Source organism: Falco cherrug, chromosome 4 (genome assembly GCF_023634085.1).
Source record: "Falco cherrug isolate bFalChe1 chromosome 4, bFalChe1.pri, whole genome shotgun sequence".
NCBI lineage: Eukaryota > Metazoa > Chordata > Aves > Falconiformes > Falconidae > Falco > Falco cherrug.
Window position 1 is genome coordinate 32,753,546 of NC_073700.1, and position 22,552 is coordinate 32,776,097.

Below are 22,552 nucleotides of genomic sequence, written 5' to 3' on the forward strand. Positions count from 1 at the left end.
TCATTTTTACTGATATGTTAGCTCGCAGAAGTTACACAAGCCGTTCAGTAATAGAAAGTATTTATATGCAAAATACTGGAGTATACTAACCTGATACATAAGAACAACAATAATAGGTAGCTCAGCCAAGACCTTTAGAGATAAAGATCCTCTGGGAATTATAGAATGCTGAAAGAAAGAACACGTGTCTTATAAACAGTTTAATTATTAATTCAAAGAAGTATTCCAAATACCTTTTCAAAGAAACTGCTCATTTTAATAGCACTATATTTAGCAATAATAACATTTTAAAAGCACAAAACCATATGGTACTACATTAAATAAAAATCCTGTAATTATAGCTGCATAGAAAATACATGGAAAGTTTCAATCAGCTTCTACAAATAAATCTTGATAGGAAAAACAAGCAAAAAGAAAGCTTATTAATTATCTTTACCTGCCCTTGTGATCTGGGGTATTGCGATACAGACAGGCTCATAGCTAAAGAGCAGTTAGAATACTCACTGTTCTTGTTTCACTATCTTCTCGCTCAGGATTTACTTTCACCACAATTGTGGTAATCATGCCAACCATTTCAGGAGTAGGAACTGTGTTCTCTGGAATCACCTGAGGATTCTCAAAATACCGATTCTACAAGCAAAGAGCAGAGGAAAAATATAATAATGCCAGTAACAGTCAAAAGGCCGTTTATCCCATTAGAATTCCTGCATATATTTTTCCCCACAGCTTACCGCAGACAGTTTTTTTCTTCTCTGCACAGGACATTTACACAGCAGTATGTACCAGGACTACACACATACCCTGCAATCTTTCACTGCTGCTACAGCAAGAAGTGGAAAAGCATCCCCACCAAGGTGGTTCTTTTGCTGAAGAAAAAGCTCCCAACAGATATTCTGTACCAGTGAGGAAGAGCAGGCGCTGTTCTGCACAGACACCAAGCACGCTGAAGAGCTCTATCTGCTGCAAAGTGCATCACCTCACCCTTCCCTCAAAAAAAAAAAACCCAACATTTGGCAACATGGACACCGCTGCAGTCAACTGACCAGTGCTTAATTACCTAAGTTTACCTCGCTTTTCTCATACTAGTAATACTGTGCTAGAAACACGTTTTTCTAATTCAAAATGTAAATTTATCCATTTTTAATTTATTTTTCTTTAAAAAATGTATTAAAATATTTACTTTGTATCACTAAATACAAAAGTAATTATGTTAATATATTTTAGAGATAAAATTAAGACATAAAAACCAGGTTTCTGACTATAGCAAGGGCAATTTAAGAAATAAAACGCTTACCACTACTTTTGGAAGTTCCTTGTAAATCTGTTTCACAAAGTCCAAAAAATGATGGATCTAAGAAGGAAGAAGTCAGTTTACCATAAAGAAAAAAAAAAAAAAAAATCACAATTTTAGAATCTCTATATTAACAGTATAATCACATAAAATCTTAAGTCACCACTACAGTATATTTTCCATTACATTTAAAAAAATTTGAAAGTGTTCTCCTATTTCCTTCTGTTCTGCCAATATTCATTTGACTCACACTTGGAAAGAATCCAATTTACTTATCATCTCAACATAGTTCCAATAAAGTATTAGAAAAAATTACTATTAACCAACAAAGTCTTCCCAGGAGAAAAGCAAGTAAAGAAAGCAACAGAATAAAAATCCACACTTTCAAATACTCCTTTCATGAGTCACAAGACAGAAGCAAGGGGTAGAGGGGGGAAGAATTTAATATTCTTTTTCCAGGATTTTCTCTTCACAAGTTAAAAAGGCACCAATTCTCTTGCCTTCTGTGGGAATTTTATTACTTAGTCTAATTATATTGCCCATGAACACTAAAAGCAAAGACAACTCGGCTTTAACAATTTGTGTTTTTTCCCAGGGGTGCAAGCACTATCCAATCCTCTTTTACTTTACAGTAAAAAAAAAAATTAAATATATGGTTATCACAACAGATCAGCCAACACAAAAGAACAGCAGGAAAACTCAAACCAACCCACCTACCCACCTGAACAAAATAACAATTCCAAAGAGCATGGCAGTAAGTTCTATACCATCTAACAAGATTTATGACCTACTTCTTGAGTGATTGCTGGTCGGAACTGTTTGTGCAATTCAATAATTATTCTTAAGCAAATCAGTACATTTTCTTCATTCTCCGTCTGAAAAAATGAGAATCTTTAGTGAGCCTACTGCTGCATTCTTCAACTACTCCCTAAGTACTTAAAAACTCCATAAAATTATACTCAACTCAGCAACCTACAAGAGCCCCAGTAATATGAATTTGCATAAGCAAGATACCCTTCCTATGATACAACTTAATCTAATTAAATTAAAGAGTATGGTTAAAATTAAATTCATTCCTACTGGAACAAAAACCAGAAGTTGCAACCACTCTATACCATCAGACCTGTTTCTATTGCCCCACGGACAGTGAGACCCAAGTGGGGCTATTTACACACCAAGACACCTCCACGTACAGCAGGTTATTTTTTCGGAGCTTCAAATGACCACTCTTTCAGTTCCAAGTAAGAAACAAAACAAACTCTCTAGAATAAGATATCTCCCAGAAAAACATTCATGAATGAAATTTATCTAGCACGAGAAAATCCAAGTTTCCAAAGGACAGAACATGCAGAAAACCTGTAGGCAATAAGATACCACACTGGTGAAGCGTAAATACAATGCCCTTCCACCCTTGCTCTAGAAGAACAGCTATTTGAAATCCTAGCCCCAGCAATTTTTGGAGATCAAGAAAGAAGAGGAAAAACTTTTGGAAACCTGAAACAGTTTTAAGAGAAAAAATAAAAATACCTCTAGAAATCTAAACATTACAGACAGGATATTTTTGGTATGAAGACGAAGATGTTCGTTTGTTGGTATCCTGTGAATGATTTCAAGCACTAGCTTTCGGAGTTGCTGTAAAAAAAAAAAAAAAAGACAAGAAAATAAAGATATGATAGAACTTTTCAAAAGCACACAGAAACCAACAATTGGTTGCAACATCTTTTCAGCTTAATAATTCCGCATGCTTAAAAAAAAGCCATTTTACTTTATGTGGACATAAACATATACAATAATTCTTCCTACTACCCACAAATGTAAATAAGGCAAATTTTAAAAGTTTACAGTTGAAAAACTGAGTTTCTTAAAGTCCAATTTAAATATTTAATGACATACATTTGCCTTTCATCCCATAGTAAATTCATAAATTTCTAACATTCTGTTATATTCCAGTGAGAAAGCCAATTCTGTTTCACCTGTTTTTCCTCATTTTTCGTAGAAGCCCAGATTTGCAAAGTTTATAAGTAACTTTTTTAGAAACTGGACTTACTCAATTTCACTCCAAATGACAGATCTATTTTTAACACAAAGTCCATACATAAATTGGTTCATTAGGATAATCAAGTAGTTCACTGAACAAGTAGTTTGCCATACACATTGCAAAAAGGTAAGAGATGCTCCACACAGTTTACCTGTGCTGGCTTCTCCTGCAGAAACTGTACTTCTCCATCCTGTAGAAAGGTGAGAAACCTAGGGATGATGTGTTCCAAGAACGTAGAATATTGAGGGGATGATGTCACATTCTAATTAAGAACAAAACAAAACAAAAAAAATACCAAAAATGGGGAGACAGATATAATCAGTATTACACAGATGACACTAAATTACATTCAGAGCCACTATCAAACATTTTCAGTGACTTTTTAATAGATTCAGTGATTACACGTGTCTGCTAACACACTACAGAGCACTATTCATGAAACAAACAAAAGTGAATACAAATTAATGTCTTTCCTCCAATTCCAATGGACTGTAATATGATTTTTTTTAACTTTAACACTGTCATCTCACATGGAAAATAAAATGGGCATTAACACATGGCCAGTTTAAATAGGAGGAAAAAGAAAAAGCCAAAGCGCTTTAGACATTCTTGAACAAGAAAGACTGACAGGCACGCTCTCATTTCATTGCTCTAGGACTCCCAAGACTTTTCAGCCACTGTTAAATTGAGATTTTAGGTTTTTCTGCAATATGTGTACATGTACACATCACCCAAACTGACAGCATTACTTTCCACTGTGAAAACTATCTTGCACTACTGGAAATATTAGACAAGCAAGCTTTATCTGCCTTAAAAGAAAACCTAACTTGGCCACTGTGAGGTTTATTTGGAATCTCAGCTGTAGTTTATGTATATGCTGTTAGGCAATTCTCTGAAGCATCTGTGATACAGAAGCATACTGGTCTGTTAATTAAGGTACAAATGAGAATGCAGCATTATTCTGAAAAATCTATACAGGCATTTCACATTATTCCTTGAACAACATAAAAATTTTATAAAGCCTCCTCCTTTTACAGATTTCCACTGCTATTCTCTACTTTGCAGTAACTTTTCATAGCACACAACCATAAATCATATTATACTAGGCACTGTCCAAATAAAGGGGCTTTTATTCCAAGGGCTTTTAAGAAAGCAGACAGATATCATAGCAAGGGCACAAAAACATTTTAAATACATGTGCCGATTTTGGCTGGGACAGAGTTTATTTTTTTCATAGTAGCTAGTATGGGGCCGTTTTGGATTTGTGCTGGAAACAGTGTTGATCACAGAGGGTGAACAGTGCTTCGACAGAGTCAAGGCCTTTTCTCCTTCTCACACCACCCTACCAGCAAGTAGGCTGGGGGTAAAGAAACTGGGACACAGCCAGAACAGCTGACCAAAGGGATATTCCATACCATATGACATCATGCTCAGCATATAAAGTTGGGGGAAGAAGAAGGAAACGTTTGGAGTTAGTCTTCCCAAGTCACTACTACATGTGATGGAGCCCTGCTTTCCTGGAGGTGGCTGAACACCTGCCTGCCCATAGGAAGTGCTGAACGAATTCCTTGTTCACCTTTGCATGTGTGCGTAGTTTTTGCTTTACCTATTAAACTGTCTCTACCTCAGCCCACGGGTTTTCTTACTACTACCCTTCCAATTCTCTCCCCCATCCCACTGGGGGGTAGTAAGTGAGCAGCTGGGGGGGGGCTAATTGACAGGTGGGGTTAAACCATGACAATGTAAGACAGGATATTATCAACACCAAATTAACCAGCATCTTCTCTTCACCTTAAAGGGTTTCCCAAAGAAAGCCTGTCTATATCTTCTCTTCCACCTCCCCTATAATCTTTGCAACTTTGAAAGATTCCTAACCTTCCCAGCTTTATGCCATGACATTGGTCCTACTTTAGAGGAAGAAAGGAAGGAAAGTTTCTAACAAGAAATTAAACAGGTATTGCCACATTCTGGCTAAGTGGCTCACAAATTCATTGAAAGAGAAGTATACCTTCACAAGCCCAGCTTAAATTCTGAAAGCTTCTTCCCAATATCTTTGATAAACAGCAAAGAGCACAAAATTAGCTGCACTACTGATATCTATGAGTTGCTGTTCTGAACCATAGAAGAAACTAAAAAACCCCACTATACTACCCAAGTTCAGAATTATGCTGCTGGCACAAAAACATCAGAAGCAGCAACAGAGGTTGATTCTGGAAGTTTTTTCTCCTCCAAAACAGAGGCTGAAAAGACAATGAATACACTCCTCTCTCCCCATTTGGAATCCAGAATCTCTTGTCAAGAAATGGAGAAGGAAAAAATTCCCTCTGAAACAAGTAATTTCTGAAAAACATGATTCAAAACTATCACGCTTCCATCCAGAAACTAGTTTAGAGAGCAATATCCTCTGCTAGCCCAGAACAGCATCCTAACAACTAGCCCAAAAACTGGCACTGTCAAGTGGTTAAAACTATGCAGCACCTCAGTTTTAAACCTCCCTTCAAGAAGTCCTCCAGAATGATCAATCCACATTCAGTTCTACCCCTAACCAGAGAGGCATCCAGATCACTAATGCAGCCAACAGAACCTGAACACTCATTTTCAAACAGCCATTTTTTGAGGAGGAAAATAAAAAAACCAACATTTGAAGTGAAACATAAAACCTGCTGAACTTCATAGCTATTGGAAGCTGAAGCAGGCAATACAGAAGAGTTAATAAGGAGACTATGGAACGAGAAAATGTAAAGAAACCATCTAGCATAACAACATACAACAATACCGCCCCACAACCTATAGAGGAAAAAAGGAAACTAAAACTTTTTTAGTGGTTCTTGCTCCCTCAAGTATTTTCCAACAAGTAGAACTGTACTTCAGCATAAGTCAATTCATGATGTCTTTACAGAGGATCACACTATAGAAACAAGTGAGTTCCAAGAAAACATTATCAAAACAAATATTAAGTTCTACCCTACTGAAGACAAGAGCAAAGACAGTCAACTAAGCCTTCAAATTCTAAACAGATCAACAGTCTAAGCTGTTAAAACTATTATTTTAGTCAGATAACAAATTGTTTCAGAGATGGCAGGTCAGCTTAAACAGATACAAAACTCCAGAGGGGTATTTTTAGATAGTCACTTATGGTAATATGAAGCTCTGCTCACACCATGTGCATATATATGCAGAACTGTCACAGACATCTACTTATTTCCTCATACACACTAAGAAAAGATTAAGCCTTTTAATTTAGTTTTGTTTTATAATACAGTTATACCAGCTCTAATTTTTTTATTCCACTATGTTAACCTGAACTAAACAAAAAAATTCACTGGACAGGAAATTCCACTGATAACTCAGGAAGAACTAAAATTGGCACAGCTTTCAATATTCAGCATTCATTGGATGTAACTTTATGTGAAGCTTACTTAAAAATATCCAAAGACATTAAACAGGACTAGAACGTGTATTTACATTTCCATAACACAGATTAAGCAAGATCACTTCAAATAAAGTAGGTAAGGACAGAATGTGTTATAGTGGTAGCACTCCTTTTTAATTGCAGTATGACTAAAAAACTAGATACGGAGATAATTACAGTGATTCTGAGACCCTGAACTTTTTCTACAAAATATTAAGTTCTCTATCATTTCAGAACAGACAAAGATTAAATATTCAACTAAGTATAAATTCTGCTAAGACAAGGTTGGTTTAATACATGTCTCGCTTTTTTTCTGCTGCTCATCTAAATTTGATGGTCCAACACTACACAAAAGATGTCACCAGACATCTCCACTCCTGATGTCAGATTCTGCATCTGACAACTCCTCCCTCCCTAAGCTATGGAACTCAGAGGAATGAGAGGGTCCTCTTCTTCACAAGGGCACAATACATATCTGAACTAAATAAAAGAAAGCTTTAAATATAAAAACTACTTATTATTCAACAAAATAGAAGAAAAATCTATTACTTCACCTTCATTTAAATGCTTACTGAATAAAGATTAGAGAGTGAAAGAGCTAAGTCCAGATGCTGTAATTCTTCAACAACCTGGCTAGTTACTAAATATAAAGCTAAAATTACTTATATTGTTGTAACTCGTTGATAAATCACAAGATACTATTTTTACCACATAATATCAGAAATCAAACCAACATACATTAATCACAAGACTGCCATTTCAGAAGGTTGGGGGGTTTGGTGGGGTTTTGTTGTTTGGGTTTGTTTTGTTGTTTTATTTACCTCAAAATTCTCACTGACTTCTTGCATCATTTTCAATTTGGTTTCATCAGCTGAAAATGGAAATTAAAGCAAAAAAGTTAAATTCAAAACTACATCACAAAGGAAAACACCAGGTCCATTGATCAAAGAAGCAATCAGATCTTATCAGTTTAGCTATCACTGCCCAATTATAAGGCACACAGTTCTCACAACCAACCATCATACAACCACACACGCACACAGCTTGCTCACTTTGGCTCATGCAAGTATTACTCATCACTTTGCTTCTTCAAAAATCAAAATTCAAATAAAATTTAAACTGAATTCAACACACGTTTATCAATTGTCTGAACAATACCATAAAGTTTGTGAAAACTACTGAAGAACTGTAGCTTTTCATAGAAAAAAAGTATCTCACGTGTATTGACATCTGTAAGAGCAGCCACAAACTGAAGGTATTTTTTCATCAAAGTGGTTTGGTCCACCACCGTAGGTCCTTGTGCCGAAACGAATGCCATCTTGGAGGACGAAGGATCAGCTTTCAGTACATAAAATCAAAACTAATACACCTACAAAAAAAAAAAAAAGAAAAAATATTTACTAGTTTATACATCTGGTTAACAGCAGCTACCACATCACCACCTACATCCACTCTGACGTATCGGAGAGGACACATCTTTTCCAAAAGTCACAACTGTCACATTTAGTTAGGGTGACAAACGTAGCACCCCGCAGCCAGTGTCACAGGAACGCGCTGCCAGCCACAAGCAGACGCTGGGCTCCTCACACCTCACACGTTGTTCGGTTTCGTTGCTCCACGGATGCTCCCGATACCCCACAGCAGTTCCCCCCAGCCGGGTCCCAACCTCGCAGCCACCCTGGGACATATCTCAGCAAGACTCGCTCCCTGAGGTACCACCAGCTGCCCCGCCACCGCCAGCTGCCCTGCCTTGCTGGTCTGAGTCACTGAAATAAAAATCAGCTTGAAAAACCGACCCTCTCCCCTGACCTCGGCGCTCTCCCGGCAGCTCACTTCAGCCGAGCCGCCCGGCAGCGCCCGCCGCGACCGACAGCCGGGGGCCCACGCAGACACCCCCGCCCGGTACGGCCGCGGCCGGGCCCCGCGCCCCCTTACCTTCCCCGCCACTGGGCCGGTCGCCACCGGGTCGCTCCCCGCTGCCAGGGCGCCATCACGCCGCCCCCATCCCCGCCGAGGCACCCGCCCTGTGAACACGGGCACCCATGAACGGCCGCAGCGACACCTCCCCCGCCGCGGCCCTCAGCCCTCCCGGTTCCCGTCCTCGGCCCGCGGCCTCTCAGCACCGCGCCGCCGCGCTCCGGCCCCTTCCTCCCTCCCTCCCTCCCGCCCGCCGGTTCCGCCCCGCAGGCTGCGCCGCGCTGGGCCTCGCCTCCCGCCGCTCCGCTCCACCCCGCCCCCGCGCCCCGGCCTGGGCCCCGCCGAGGCGCTGCCGCCGCCGCCGCCCCCGGCGCTCCTCACCCCGCGGCTCCACGGGCCCGGCCGGCCTCGGCCCCCCACCTCCCTCCTTTGTTGCTCCCGGAGGCCGGCGGCAGCGCATGGGCGCAACGGAAGCTCCTGAGCCCAGTTCCGGCCGCCGCCTCCCGCGCATCTTCCCCGGCGGAGGCGGGCGCTGAGGCCTGTGGCACCGCCCCATCCCCTCACCGCGCCCCGGAGCCGCGGGCCTCGCAGCCCCCGGCCACCCCTTGCCCTGCCGGGCCGCTCTCGCCCCAGACGGGAAGGGCGGCTGCCAGCTCCTGCGGTGCCTGAGGCGAGGCTGGCCCCGTCCCTCCCCTCAGCCCCGGGGTCTCCGCTGAGGCAGCGGCCGCTGGGCGCGACGCCGGTAGCAGGGCGAGGTGTTACCCCGGCCCCTCCCGCCGCTGCAGCCGCGGCCCGGCGGCGCCCCAGGGAAGCGGCGGCACAAGCCGCGGAACCGGGAGCAAAGCCGGCAGAGGGGGCCTGATCCGCACCAAAAGGAAAAAAAAAAAAAAGGCAACTAGGATTAGGAATGGGCTTCGGAGAACTACTTACACAAAACCTGCATTGCGCCTGCGAGCCCCCCGCGGCCACTCGGCGGGACGGGGTCCGGCAGAGCCGCGGGCGCGGAGCGGGCGGTGACCGCAGCCGCTCGGGCGTCCTCACGGCACCTGAGCCTGAAAAATACCGTTCTCCTTGCCGTGCCAGCCACCACACCGCAATACAAACTCTTTCCTAAACGCTTGCCCGTTCCGCAGACGGGCAGCATTCGTGCTTGCTGCTTTTTTGGTTTGCCTTCCCCGCCCCCCCCCCCGGCGGTTCCGCAGCAGCCCATCACGTTGGCGACAGCCCCGCGGGAACTTCCCCCGGGAGAGGCTGGTTGGGCGCCGCCGCGGGGGAGCGTCCCGGGGGCGCGGACGGCGGTGCCGCAGTACCGCGGGCGGCCTCGGGGGCAGCGCCCGGCCCCAGCGCGGCGAGACCCGGACCCGGACCCGGCCCGGCGGTGCCTGCCCGTGGCCGCCGCCGCCGCCCCCAGCATGCTGGGGCTGACCTGCGTGCTGCTACTGCTCGGCCGCGCCGCCCCGGCGGCAGGTGAGGGGCCGCCGGTCTGCGCTGTCATCGCCGCCGGCGAGCGGCTCCCGGGCAGCGGGCGGGCGGGCGGGCGGGCGGGCGGGGGGGGCGGGAGACCTCGGGCGTGAGGGGCTTGACTTGTGGGGTGGCGGCGGGTCCGTGCCCGGGCTTGCTGGCCACGACAGGGGATGGAGGCAGCTCCGAGCACCCCCGGCCACCCCAGACTTTCTCCTCAGGCGCTGGCAGCGGCGCTGGGGCACCCCGGGGAGCCCTGGCGCTGCCTCACGCTCCCCGACCCACAGGCTGCGCTCCGCCCGCCCAGCGCCGGGGGGCACGGCTGCCCCCTGCCACGGTGCCCGCGCCGCGTTCTGCAGATGGAGGTGGTGAAGGTAGAAAAAATCCCAGAACTGGTCTGAAATGGCTTGTTCTGCCAGTGGCTCACTGGGCGACCTTGGGTTAGCCGCTTAATCTCCAACCGCTGCAGCTGCTGGGCTTCAGCCCTGGTGTGTAAAGCACCGTGATAACCTCCAAGGAGAAGTGCTAGATAAGCGTGAGGTAGCTGGCTGGTTTTTTTCCCCAGGTTCCGCTGGAACAATGCGGAGAGTTGCCTGAATCTTCTAGAGACTTGAAACCTGTGTCAGATTTCAACAAATCGCCAGCATTTCTCTATTAACTCAAAAATCTGAACTCTTGTGCTGTGAAATGGGACCGGTGCAGTTCTTGCTCAGGCAGTAATGTTACAGTTTTTTCTCACAGTCCTTTTGTGTTCAGGTTTGCTCAGCACCTGCGATCTGTGAAATAAAATGCAGGCACTAAGTAGATGCTTTGGGTTCTGATTCCACGCCATCCCAAACCGATGGGTGCAGGGAAGGCAGCACAGGGGTGAGCTGACCCCAGTGCTCCCTCGATGTTACGGGTCATGGATGAGTGAGAAACGCAACTTCTGAATCCACAGTATTGAGGTCCCCTTTAGCAGTCTGGTGGCTGCTGAAAGAGAGGAGAGGGAAAGTCACCAGCATGAGAATCCCTGCTGCTCTGCCCCATTGCTCGCCCGTGAGAGGACAGCCAGGCAGGGTGCTGATGCAGGGAGGGAACATCCTCCACGTTGGAGGCAAACAACCAGATACTGTTCCCAGCTCTGCCCCAATTCACAACTTCCAGTGATTGTTGCCTTTCCTTTTGTTTCGGGGTTGTTTGTTTTCATTTGTTTTTAACACATGCAGGTCACTTAATCTTTTTGCACTGTTATTTTTTTGGAAAAATCAATTGCATCCTTGCCATAAAACCCAACCTCACTCCCACTCTGCCCATTGCAGTAGTTGTAAGAGCTGAAGCAGCTTGTGTAAACATGGCAGAGAAGTTTAGTGAGCAATCCAGAGTAGCAGGGATGATTCAGTTATGACAGGTCCTGCAATTCTCATGTCTTGTTGTTTCACAGAAGAGTTTGGGTTGGAAGGGACCTTTAAAGGCCATCTAGTTCAACACCCCTGAAATGAGCAGGGGCATCTCCAACTGTCCAACCTGATCTTGAATGTTTCTAGGGACAGGGTATCTATCACCTCTCTGGGCAACCTGTTCCACTATTTTACCACCCCATCACAAAAAATCACCTCCCTCAACCTGCTGGCCACACTTCTGATGCAGCCCAGGATATGGTTGGCTTTCTGGGCTGCGAGCGCGCACATTGTTGGCTCATGTCCAGCTTTTCATCCACCAGTATCCCCAAGTCCTTCTCTGTAGGGCTGCTCTCAGTCCCTTCATCCCCCCACCTGTATTGATACTGGGGGTTGCCCCAACCCAGGTGCAGGAGCTTGCACTTGACATTGTTGAAGCTCATGAGGTTCGCATGGGCCCACTTCTTGAGCTTGTCCAGGGCCCTCTGGCATGGTACAAGTTTCATTTACACTGGGATTTTTGGTCTCTTCCTGGAAAAGAAGTCAATGGTGGGCCATAGAGCAGAAGCTGGTACTGAGATTTTTTTGTTCAGCTAGGAGGAAAATGGGAAAGATGTGTTGGCCAACAGAGCTGACAAAGGAATCTATTAGATGAAATCTTGCCTGACTTTGGAAGTTCATTTTTTTAGGGGGCAGGCTGGAGCTGAGCTTGACTTTCTTCTAGTAGCTGGAAGTTTAGTGACCATGTTAGCTCCTTAGTGGCACTGACCCTACCACCAGTACCCAGCTCTGCCTATAAAACCTTATCTAAGTTTTTGTGATGTTCTAGGCTGAAGCTCCCTTATACTACTAAAATTTCTAGGACCCAATCTAACATGCTGGTTTATGCTACTTGTTTGAACACATATATACAGTTTCTGTTCCAGGTTTTTATATGTTTAAAAAAAAAAAAAAAAGACTGCTATCGTGAATCACATAGCTACAGCTGACTACTTACACTGTGTAAATAAACAAACTAAAAAATGCAGTACAGTAAGGTTTGTTGGGTTTTTTTCCTTCTGATTTCCACAGAGGAATATGGTCTGGAAATAACCAACAATGGTCCTGTCACAACGGGAGCTCAAGCTACTGTTCACGCCAGTCTAAGTATGAAGAATGACAGTGCTGCATCAAACTTGTATCACTTTAACTGGATTTATGCTCCTCTGATCCTGATAGAGAAATCCGAGCAGCAGTTTAACTCCGTAATTAATGTGACTGGTGAATTTCCTGGGACTTTTCCTGTATCTGTCTGGGTGACTCATAGAAACTGTTGGCTATGTCGGCCGATTGCTAGAAATGTCACTGTGCTTCAATTTACAGGTAAAATGGCTTTACAACTTCTATGTCTTCCGGAATTTGGTGTACATCGGGATGCTTGCCGCCTTTGCTAGCATCAGAAAAATGAAAGCCAGGCATAAATACGGCTTCTGCCAACAGAGTTAGATTTGTGTAGCTCTTTCATTGAATATAGGTTTGAATGGCATTGTACTAACTGAGCCATACTGTAGTTTACCTACATCCAGGAAGCAAGAGTGATCCTGCCCATGTTTTCCTGTCTGTCACTTAGAGAGACTGAACTAGCAACTAGGCGCTTCAAGAGCTGCAGTTCACAGATCAACATTGTTCAGTGATATCCAGACTCCTAAAACAATGCTCCCTGTACTGCTTTGCAGCATTTCTAGTCCTAAAGTTAGGATGACCAGCAGCAGTGACAATACTGATTTTCCCTGTCGCATGACATAGCAAAAACTCAGGCCATCAGCACAACAGAGCCATTACATTTTCTTTGGAAGTTCTGACTGACTGTACTGAAATTGGATGTGAAGTCGTGGCTGCATTACCAAATATCGCTAAGTGCAATTTTGGCTTATTTTGGGAATATTCATAAACATAAATATGAGTATCTTTTTTTATAAATAGACTAATGGTACCATATGGTTAACCTAATCTCTGATACGGGGATTGACATGAAGTAACACCTGAGAGCTTCACACAGCCCCATCTTTCAGAGACTAGTAACCATGTCCCTTCAGCCCCATGTCCTAGTGTTTGACTTACACACTCCAATACAGACCCAGCTCCTAGCCAAAGAAGAAGATGTGCATGAGGACAGAAGAGCTAACCATAGGATATAGCTGACATTTTGGGGAATAACTGTTGAGATTTTTCTTTGAGAAACACCAAGCTTATTGCATAAGTCTTTATAAAAGTATACATGAGATCTTTTCTCTGTTAAGAGCTGCTGTCTTGCTGAATATCTACTTACTCCTTTCTGGCTTTGCACTGTCATGTTCTCATGCCGCAAGCAAAAGGGATAGAAACTTTCTTTAGCTGTGTAAGTTAAGATTCCATTGTACCCTTCTGCCGTCCCCAAGCAAGAGCACCCACCAGGGCTTCACAGAGGCCCCAACGTAATTGCCAATAATTCATATAAATAACAACTATGGTTAGTTCTGCATTACCAGCCCCGTTGTGAAGTGGTAATTGTGATTCTTAATTGTGCATCAGGAAAATAACAGTTAACCAGATTTAAGGAATTGTTTACAAGGTAAGAGTCTGTGACTGGTAATTAATAGCCCATTAATGTTATAATGAGCTAATAAGTGTATCATCATAATACGTCTTTATTCGTAGGTTAGAGAAGTTTTTTTAGATGCGCCTTTACTAGTCCTTATAAACAAACTTGAGCATAAGTTCTCTTACAGACATCAAAACCAAAATTTCACCCTTTCTGTATTCACAAGATACATACAGCACATCTGTTATTCATAATAGTCAAATTTTCATTTCTGTGGAAGTAGCTAAAACTAAAAAACAAAAAACAACACCATAAATACCCACAAACCATCCAATCAAAAACCAGCACCCCAAATACAAAGGGTGTGTATACCAGTTTGATTCTGAATCCCTTGATCTAGATACTTTATGTTAATCCCAATTCTTTTAAAATCAGTAGTAAAAATTGGTATTGACCTCAATCGGTCCAGGATTACTTCTCTTAGTTCTATTAGAAGCTTTATCATGACCCATTGTATAACCCTAAATAAGTATTTAATCTCTCTGCCTCACTAACACATGTAACAACACTGAGTAATATTACAAATACACTTAACCATTTGGACTAGGATACAGAAAGACTTATGCAGTACACTTTAAATAATGTTTTGATACTCACACAGAGCATGCTATGAAAGTGATGCATGCTGTCATTCTTTTTCCACCTTGTTATTCCGCAGAATTTATCACAGGGAATCTCACCATTGCCCAGATAGAAGACAGCAGATTTATCACGCGTAGTTCCAGTTCCTCCATGGGCGCCATATCCCGGATTTCTTTCTGTCTTCATGACCCAAGTCATTACTTCAAGTCAGCATCGTTTGTCTACACCTGGGATTTTGGAGATGGGTAGGTGTGGTTACTTTGTTTCCTTTAATGAGTATTCAAGATGGCTCTGATTCAGTTGCTCATCTACAGAGAAATCCTGATTAAATCATAGGACAAAGCATACGTCTTTGTCAATTGATACATTCTTAATATGTCAGCCAGGTGAATTATGAAAACTTCGGCATGGAAGTCACTGTGTACTCATGAAATGGTGACATTTTAAAGACCTAAATTTCTTGTTCAAATGTATGCTTTGGTGCATTGCTATACATGCAATGAGCTGAACCGAACTGAACAAACTGGGAAAAGTAACTTATTGTAAATTGTTATTTTAAAACATCATTATGCCTGCAGATCTCCATTAGCAGATTGTTGTTGTTGAATATGTGCATAATTTGTGCACTTAAGGAACACGGAAGAGTATGCTGTCTTGCGGTTAGGCAGTAAGTAGCTGTTACTATGACCAGCTACCCATAATATACCACAGCTTGGGTGAGGAGCTTTGGGAAGTGGATAGGTGTCTCAAATAATATGGAGGTACACATTAACACACACCTAATGCTTACCTAATAACAAAATGGAGGGGAAAAGACCACAACATAGCTCAGAACCATCGGAAACAAAACCATGGGTAAAGCTACTTGGCAGTAGGGATGAAAAGGGACATTTAGGTATTTTCCTTTTCTGGGGACAAATATATGTCCAATACAAATAAGTGTATGCAAAGAGAGATGTAAGCTTTAGTCTTTCAATGCTACATTTTTTCTTTCTTTCTTTCTTTTTTCCTCCACCCCTCCCACCTCAGTGCTTCAGTTAGCTTATAGTCCACCTGCTATAAAGGTAGTTTTCATAATTTACTGACTATTCCATTTTGTTAATTGTTTTAGCATTGTCTTTATTTTCTTTGATTAAAAATGGACAAATATACTCTGGACCTTATACTGATCATAGTTCTATTGGTAATGCCACAGACATTAATCCTTATTGATATGGACATAAAGTAGAATTAAAGTCACAGCCAACTGTAGCATTGTCTATAAAGAAAATATATAAGAGCTTGTTCCCTTTTTAAATCAGAAATATGCAAGCACTTGATAAAAGGCAATTTTGATTCTAAATCTTTCCGTGTTGCACGTAGAGTTTATCAGATTACCAAGAAACCCTTTGTCTACTATAACTGCTCTACCATGGGGAATCGCACAGTGCATCTGAAAGTCATAGCTGAATGGGAGCAAATTGGAAGCATCATGCATGAAAAAGAAATGGTGCAGAAAACTGGTGATTTTACCACTGCTCTGGAGCTGCTAGGTAATTATGAAACATTATGCATACTCAAAACAGAACTTGCTATATATGTACAGATAGAATCTAGCTTTAACTTGATAATACAACTTAAGCATTGTTTCACATGCAAGAACTGGTCAACGTTGTTCAATGAAGTGTTTACATTGCAAAATGGACTTTGTGCTTTTCTAGAACAGAAAAAATGGGGGAATGGGGGGAAATATATAAAACCTTCTGGGTTTTTTTCATCTACCAAAAGTTTTACTGTCTTTTGTAAAAGTCTCACATACACTTAAAACTTACAACAAAATGTTTACTGTAACTTATAGAGTATTTATTTGTTTAGTTTATGCCAGCTATCCCTAAAAAATGAATTAGTTAAAAGAAGCACTAGGAAAGTCTTATTGATTTGATCAGCTTCAGGAGTAAATCAATACATAAGTAAAAATGCAAAGTATTAATAATGTGGTTGGTTATACATTAAAAAGAAATCACAAAAAAAGTCAGAAGTCTTATAACTCTACCGGTAGGTTTCCTTTTTGGGTGTGAGGCAAGTATTATTATTTGTGGGACTGATGGAGCTGAAATCTGCAAAGTCTATGAAAACAAACCTTCACTGGTTTTCCAGTGAACTGTAAGTTTACATGTGGAGTGTGACATGCTTTCTTTTCTTCCTCTCAGATGCTGTTAAAAGTATTAATGTAGTGGGCTCCAGAGAGACTCATGTAATGGAAAACTTGAGTTTATCTCTTCATATCAATGGCACGTAAGTAGGAAACGCAACTTCTTTCCCCAAAAAGCATTGTCTATTTCAGGGGTTTTACCCACTTTTTCCTCAAAATAGTCGGTTACACCCCACATAAGTGTTTCTTAAAACAAAAAAGAAATTTCCTTTGAGCAAAATACTATTGAATATTGCATTTTCCTGGCTTGAAATACCATGAACTCTAAAAGCCTGAAAGAGCCTGCATCTTTTCAGAAAAGTAGAATCCTCCCAAGTAAAGCAAATGTTATTTTTTTATCTTTGTAAAGATAATGTTAAAAGAAAACTAGCCAGAGAAAGATAGTGGGGAAAATTAAATTTTAAAACTTCCTTTTGAATTTTCTTCTTGAACAGTTTCCCCACCATTAAATTAAATTGCATTCAGAGTCCTGTTGCATAGCAGCAATCCTTAACTGGCACATGGGAGTAATGGGTTTGGGGAATAATTTTCACAAAACTAAGATTGCCACAAGATGACTAAGTCAGAGAGGCTCCATGGAGTGAGATTTATAGGAACATGGGAGAGCCATGAGCACCTCAGTCCTAGCACGAACTCTCACAGGCTGCAGTATTTAGAACACATCAGAGCTTTTTTTGTATGGCAGAAGCATTTTAAATACTATTCAAATACTCAAGAAACCTTTCACCATAAAAACTTCATGACCACAGAAGTAATTTATTCTGAAGAGGAGTGACACTTTCAAGTTCTGCTACTGGAAGCTGTTTAGGCTAATGCTGGTTTAAAAGGGGGAGGGAAGGAAGAAAAAAAAGAAGGAAAAAAAAAAGCAGGACTATTATTATGGATGTAGGATGGAGCGAGCAGCACCCAACACAGAATCATTTGCCAAAGGTAAAAATAGTCCCAATAGACAAAGCAGCACAGTTGCATTCAGAAAGCAAATGGCACACTGGCAGGAGTGGAAACTGGAAATGGCATACCAGTATTACAGGCAAACATGAGATCCCTAAAAGCAGGCTTGGTTTTAGGCTGGACAGTGTTTGCCAGACTGTCCTGGTTTCAGCTGGGGTAGAGTTAATTTACTTCCTAGTAGCTGCTGTAGTGCTGTGGTTTGGATCTAGGGTGAGAATAATGTTGATAACACACTGATGTTTTAGTTGTTGCTAGACAGCATTTACACTAACTCAAGGACTTTTCAGTTTCTCACCCCACCCCACCAATTAGTAGACTGAGGGTGCACAAGAAGCTGGGAGGATGCACAGCTAGGACAGGGGACCCCAGCTGACCAAAGGAATATTCCATACCATACGGCATTATGCTCAGCATATAAACCAGGGTGAAAGCTGGCTGGGGGACACTGCTTGGCAACTGGCTGGCCATCGGTTGGCAGGTGGTGAACAATTACATTGTGCATCACTTCTTTTCCATACTCTAATATTTTTATCATTATTATTATTATTATTATTATTATTATTTTCCCTTCCTTTTCTATCCTATTAAACTGTCTTTATCTCAACCCACAATTTTTTTTTTCCTCCAATTCTTTCCCCCATCCCACTTGGGGGGTGGGAGGGGATCAAGTGGCTGTGTGGTGTTCAGCAAGCTACTAGGTTAAACCACAACACAGACCTAACCTCCTAGCCACAGCACTGGGACTGATGCAATAAGAGTTTATGACAGAGAAGCAATGACAAAGGCTTGAGAAATGGGTTATCAAAGAAAATCAGGTAAGCACATAAACATGCTGCTTTCTTTAGCAGAGAATGTCCTACAGAGATAAGAAACAAAATACTAATAAGATGGAGTAAAGAAAAGCTCTATCTCTTGTCAGAATCAAAGTCCATAGTACATAAGGTGGGTCCAAGCAGAATCAGTTAGGACAAGGGTCTGAAAATGTAAATAAAAGGCATCAACTAGACATGGTGAGAAGACACATGGCCATAAAGCAGATTGCACCTAGATTGCCTGATAGCAAATAAACCCATTTTTGTTATTGTAAGGGAGATCTTGTGATTTCTTTACCTTTTCCAGCTATTAATCTGTTGTACAGAGCTCATCCTACAATCTTACCAGTTTTGACTGGGGGGGGGGGGGGGGGAGATTAATCACAAAATTCTTGGGTGTGCTTCAGTAACACAGAAAGTGAGTTCTGTGTGAGAAGAACAAATTAAAACCAACCTATACTGCCTTGGAAGCACAGGGGGAAAAAAGACTCCTTTTATCTTCGTTGGAGGACTACAGGTTTTTCTACATACAATGGCCCACCTATGACCCGCACAGGTATTCAGCTCTCAGCTGAAAGGTTTGCTTTTATAGAAGCATCACAAAGAACTTTCTCAATTGACAGATGCTATAAACCAAACAATTGTGCAGTTAATTACTTCTCTATTCGTATTGAGATTAACTTAATTATTTTCAAAATCATTATTCTGTTTTAACCAAGTGATTCATCAGCTCTTTGACGAGATTTTTGCAAAATTTTCACCAAATTATTCCCTTCCCTTCCTCTTTTTTCGCTCTTGTCATTTCAGCCCACCACTGGCATTATGCTGGCTTATAAAGTCCGAGTGCATTCCACTCGAAGGTGAGAAATGCCATCTGGTGGAGATTGATGGCTCCTGCTACAACCTCAGCCATACCTTCAGTGATGCTGGACAGTATTGCCTCAGCGTCAGAGTGGAGAACGGCGTGACGATGCTGCAGACATACCATGAAATAAAAGTGTGGCCAACAGGTGAGGAGCAGCTAGTCTGAGCAGCGTGGAGATCCCCACCTGTCAGGGAACCGACAGTCTCAAACATGTCAGGGACAATTATGGATTAACCAGCCTGCAGATGAGGTTTCTGGAAACTGGTATAGATCCCTAAAAGCATAGGAAGGAGGAAGAGAAAGGAGAGCCTGTACTGTGCCTCCTGTAATTGCTCTGAGCTTCTTGCATCCTGCTGAACCCTTTGTCTCATGAGTGTCTTGAAGTTAATGAGTTTCCAGGGAAGGCTAAGTTACTTAAATTAGATATTTTCCAGTGTAGATAGTCTGGCTATTGTAGTTAGAGAGGATAACTAGGAAAACATATATGTCTGTAACTCTCCCTTACTTAAGCAGTTTCCATTCTTCTTTTTGTTTAGTTTAGTTATGGGGGTTTTTATGGGTAGATTTTTCTTGGCCTCCATTTCATCAGATTACTGTCCTCCCAGCCAGCAGTCCCTGCTGGCTCCCTCATGCACACTCACACGTGCCCCTCTTGGGTCCCTGAATCATCTGAGAATGTGGTTAGGTGGCCAAGTGAGGAGGACCTGACCAGAGAGCAGCCAGGCTGTGATGCAGAATGGTTATACCACCTCACCGTGGGCCAGCACTGGTATACGGACAGGCCAGCTCACTCCACAGGGTGCTGGTGTGCATTCAGGACTAAGTGTGCAAATCCTCTTTGCTGGAGGCTGCTAGCTGCTGTGACAATGAGGTATCCTCCTGTCGTCCTGGGGTACCACAGGGGTACAAACACCCTGGGGAATTAGGGCTAACATATGTAATTGGGTGGGCTTTGTAGGCTGTTCAAGGGAAAAGAGGGGTGAAAAGGGAAGGAGCCTTACAACCTCACAACCCCGCATTCCCACTTCTGAGATTTCAGAAAGACATGAAGTGATCTGGGCTGAAAAATTTATTCCCTGTTACACACATGTCCTTTGTTCTAAAAATATGTAAACTCCTAAAACGTAATTTCCTTCTTACTGTTACCTCTTCTCAGTGTATTGCATCACTCCAGGCGTATGCCCTTGTGCTCTTTCCTAGGGATCCACCCGGCTTGCTTTGTCCTGCTCTGCATTGCTCTGGCTACAGTGATGCTAGGGCTGGTGCTGTACACAACCTTTCGAAGTAACACACAACAAAAAGATCTCGTGGAGGTATTCAGTTACTCTTACTTTGAGCTGGGATAGTAATTAAATACCTTTCATCCATGTCTGTTCTTTAATCACCAGACAAATGGAGTGGGAGGGAGCATTTCCCTAGTATGTCTGATCCATTCCATGGAAACATCTGAACAGTGTAGGCAAGCACTTTAAGCAACAGGCATGCTTCTGGCTTGTTGCAGAGAACTGTAACTATAATTCAAGCTGCCAGGGCTATCACGGGCAGTTTGTTAATATTCCCAAGCAGATGCTTGCGCTGAAGTATCCCTTCCAGAGAGTTATATGAAAGTATCCCTCAGAGTGGTTATATGGAAGAAAGCAGGGGGATAGTGAGAGAGGGTACAGGATAGTAACGAAGGGTGGGTTATTACCTAAAGTGGCACTACATTGTCACCTGACCCTAGCATGTGACTTTTATCTCCCCAGCTACCTTCCATCTCTGGTGTAGCTTTCACTTGCTACATTATCCTATTTGTAACGAGCATGAGCTCCTCAATCAAAAGGATTTTTTTTTGGCCCTTTGCATGAGCTTCTCAATCAAAAGGATTTTTTTTGTGGCCCTTTGGAAAGCTCCTAATACACTTTTCATCGTGCCACAATGCAAATGATATAACTCATGAGAGACTGCCTATGAGCCGGGTGTGCAGCAGGTATAAATCACAAGTCTATTTGAAGCTGGTGACTGACTGAAACTGGTTGAGGACCAAGTGCCATTTCTCTGGCCCAAAGTATTCTTGCCGGACTCGCCTGAGCTCGTAGGACCCAAATTAAGAAAGATCTCTCTGATGTTCTTTTTCCAGGTAGCTGACTTCGACTTTTCTCCGCTGTCTGACAAAAACCTCGCCTCTTATTCGGAGTCAGGCTGTGGCCGAATGTGTTGCAGATCATGTTTTCTTTGGTCATCGCAAGAAGCTGCCAGGGAGAGTCATGAACTTCTACATTCTTTTTACAAGCCAGTCAAAACTTACACAGTGTGAAGAACACAATTGCACTTTCCTTACACTAACTGTCAAGTTTAACTTTCTCACTTATGATGAGCTAAAAGCCCAGTGCTGCATGAATGGTTTGGTTTTGCCAATGCAATAAGGTTAACCACTTTAAGTCCAGCACTTGAGTAAAAGTAGCTTTCTATTTTTAAATTATACGGGTGTATACATTTACAGTTGTAAATGCAGCATTTTATTCTTATGAAAGATTGTTTTATGTGCAGGTTTGCTAAACTCACTACCTCTTGTAATTTCTCTGTTCCTTCTGCTGTTTCAAAGAAAAAAATGCTTAAGACAAACACACTTCTCTTTCCTCTGTTACAATACTATTACCAGAAATGGAAGTCACCCAAAATGCTGTTGAATGTCTATTTGTTGTAAAAAGGAACTGACTTATCCAGGCTGAGAACAGCCTAGGTGGTTCTAATGAACCAGACTACCTAATTACAATGGGTTTTTTCCTCCTGTCTCAGAAGACCCCCTTTTTAAGTTAATGGGCTTCTGTGGGACTGTAGTGGCTGGTGACCTGCTCATGGAGAGCTAGCTGCTGGCAGTATTTTGGTGGGATCGCTGCACATGCTGTAGAAGACTTCACATCTCCAACACTTTGTGAAGCAGTACTCTGCTCTAATCTGTAGAAGCAGCTTGCTTTTTTTTTCCGCCAGGCTGTCCATTCTTTTCTTTCTCATATTACTACCCAGCTAGTCACCAAAGCTCCTCTTGTAAAA

General features: G+C 42.6%; 2 protein-coding genes and 1 non-coding gene across 3 annotated transcripts in view; 1 reads left to right on the forward strand and 2 right to left on the reverse strand.

Moving 5' to 3' along the window:
- The window catches only part of TRRAP (transformation/transcription domain associated protein), a 96,955-nt gene extending 88,115 nt beyond the window's left edge, over positions 1-8,840 (reverse strand). The window contains 9 exon segments of the mRNA XM_055707531.1: positions 91-168; positions 505-630; positions 1,295-1,351; positions 2,083-2,166; positions 2,819-2,923; positions 3,481-3,591; positions 7,563-7,612; positions 7,960-8,110; positions 8,677-8,840. Coding sequence (XP_055563506.1) covers positions 91-168; positions 505-630; positions 1,295-1,351; positions 2,083-2,166; positions 2,819-2,923; positions 3,481-3,591; positions 7,563-7,612; positions 7,960-8,059 — 711 coding nt within the window. The 5' untranslated portion in view covers positions 8,060-8,110; positions 8,677-8,840.
- LOC129736100 (small nucleolar RNA ZL1) lies at positions 7,690-7,832 on the reverse strand. Its single transcript, XR_008732271.1, has one exon. It is a non-coding gene; the product is annotated as a small nucleolar RNA ZL1 (small nucleolar RNA).
- Positions 8,841-9,568: 728 nt separating the features above from the next.
- Positions 9,569-22,178, forward strand: TMEM130 (transmembrane protein 130). Its single transcript, XM_055707533.1, has 8 exons — positions 9,569-10,125; positions 12,570-12,860; positions 14,777-14,945; positions 16,063-16,232; positions 16,890-16,974; positions 19,462-19,664; positions 20,720-20,832; positions 21,639-22,178. The coding sequence occupies exons 1-8, from the start codon at positions 10,071-10,073 to the stop codon at positions 21,813-21,815; spliced, it is 1,263 nt and encodes a 420-aa protein (XP_055563508.1). The 5' UTR covers positions 9,569-10,070; the 3' UTR covers positions 21,816-22,178.
- The last annotated feature ends 374 nt before the right edge of the window (positions 22,179-22,552 follow it).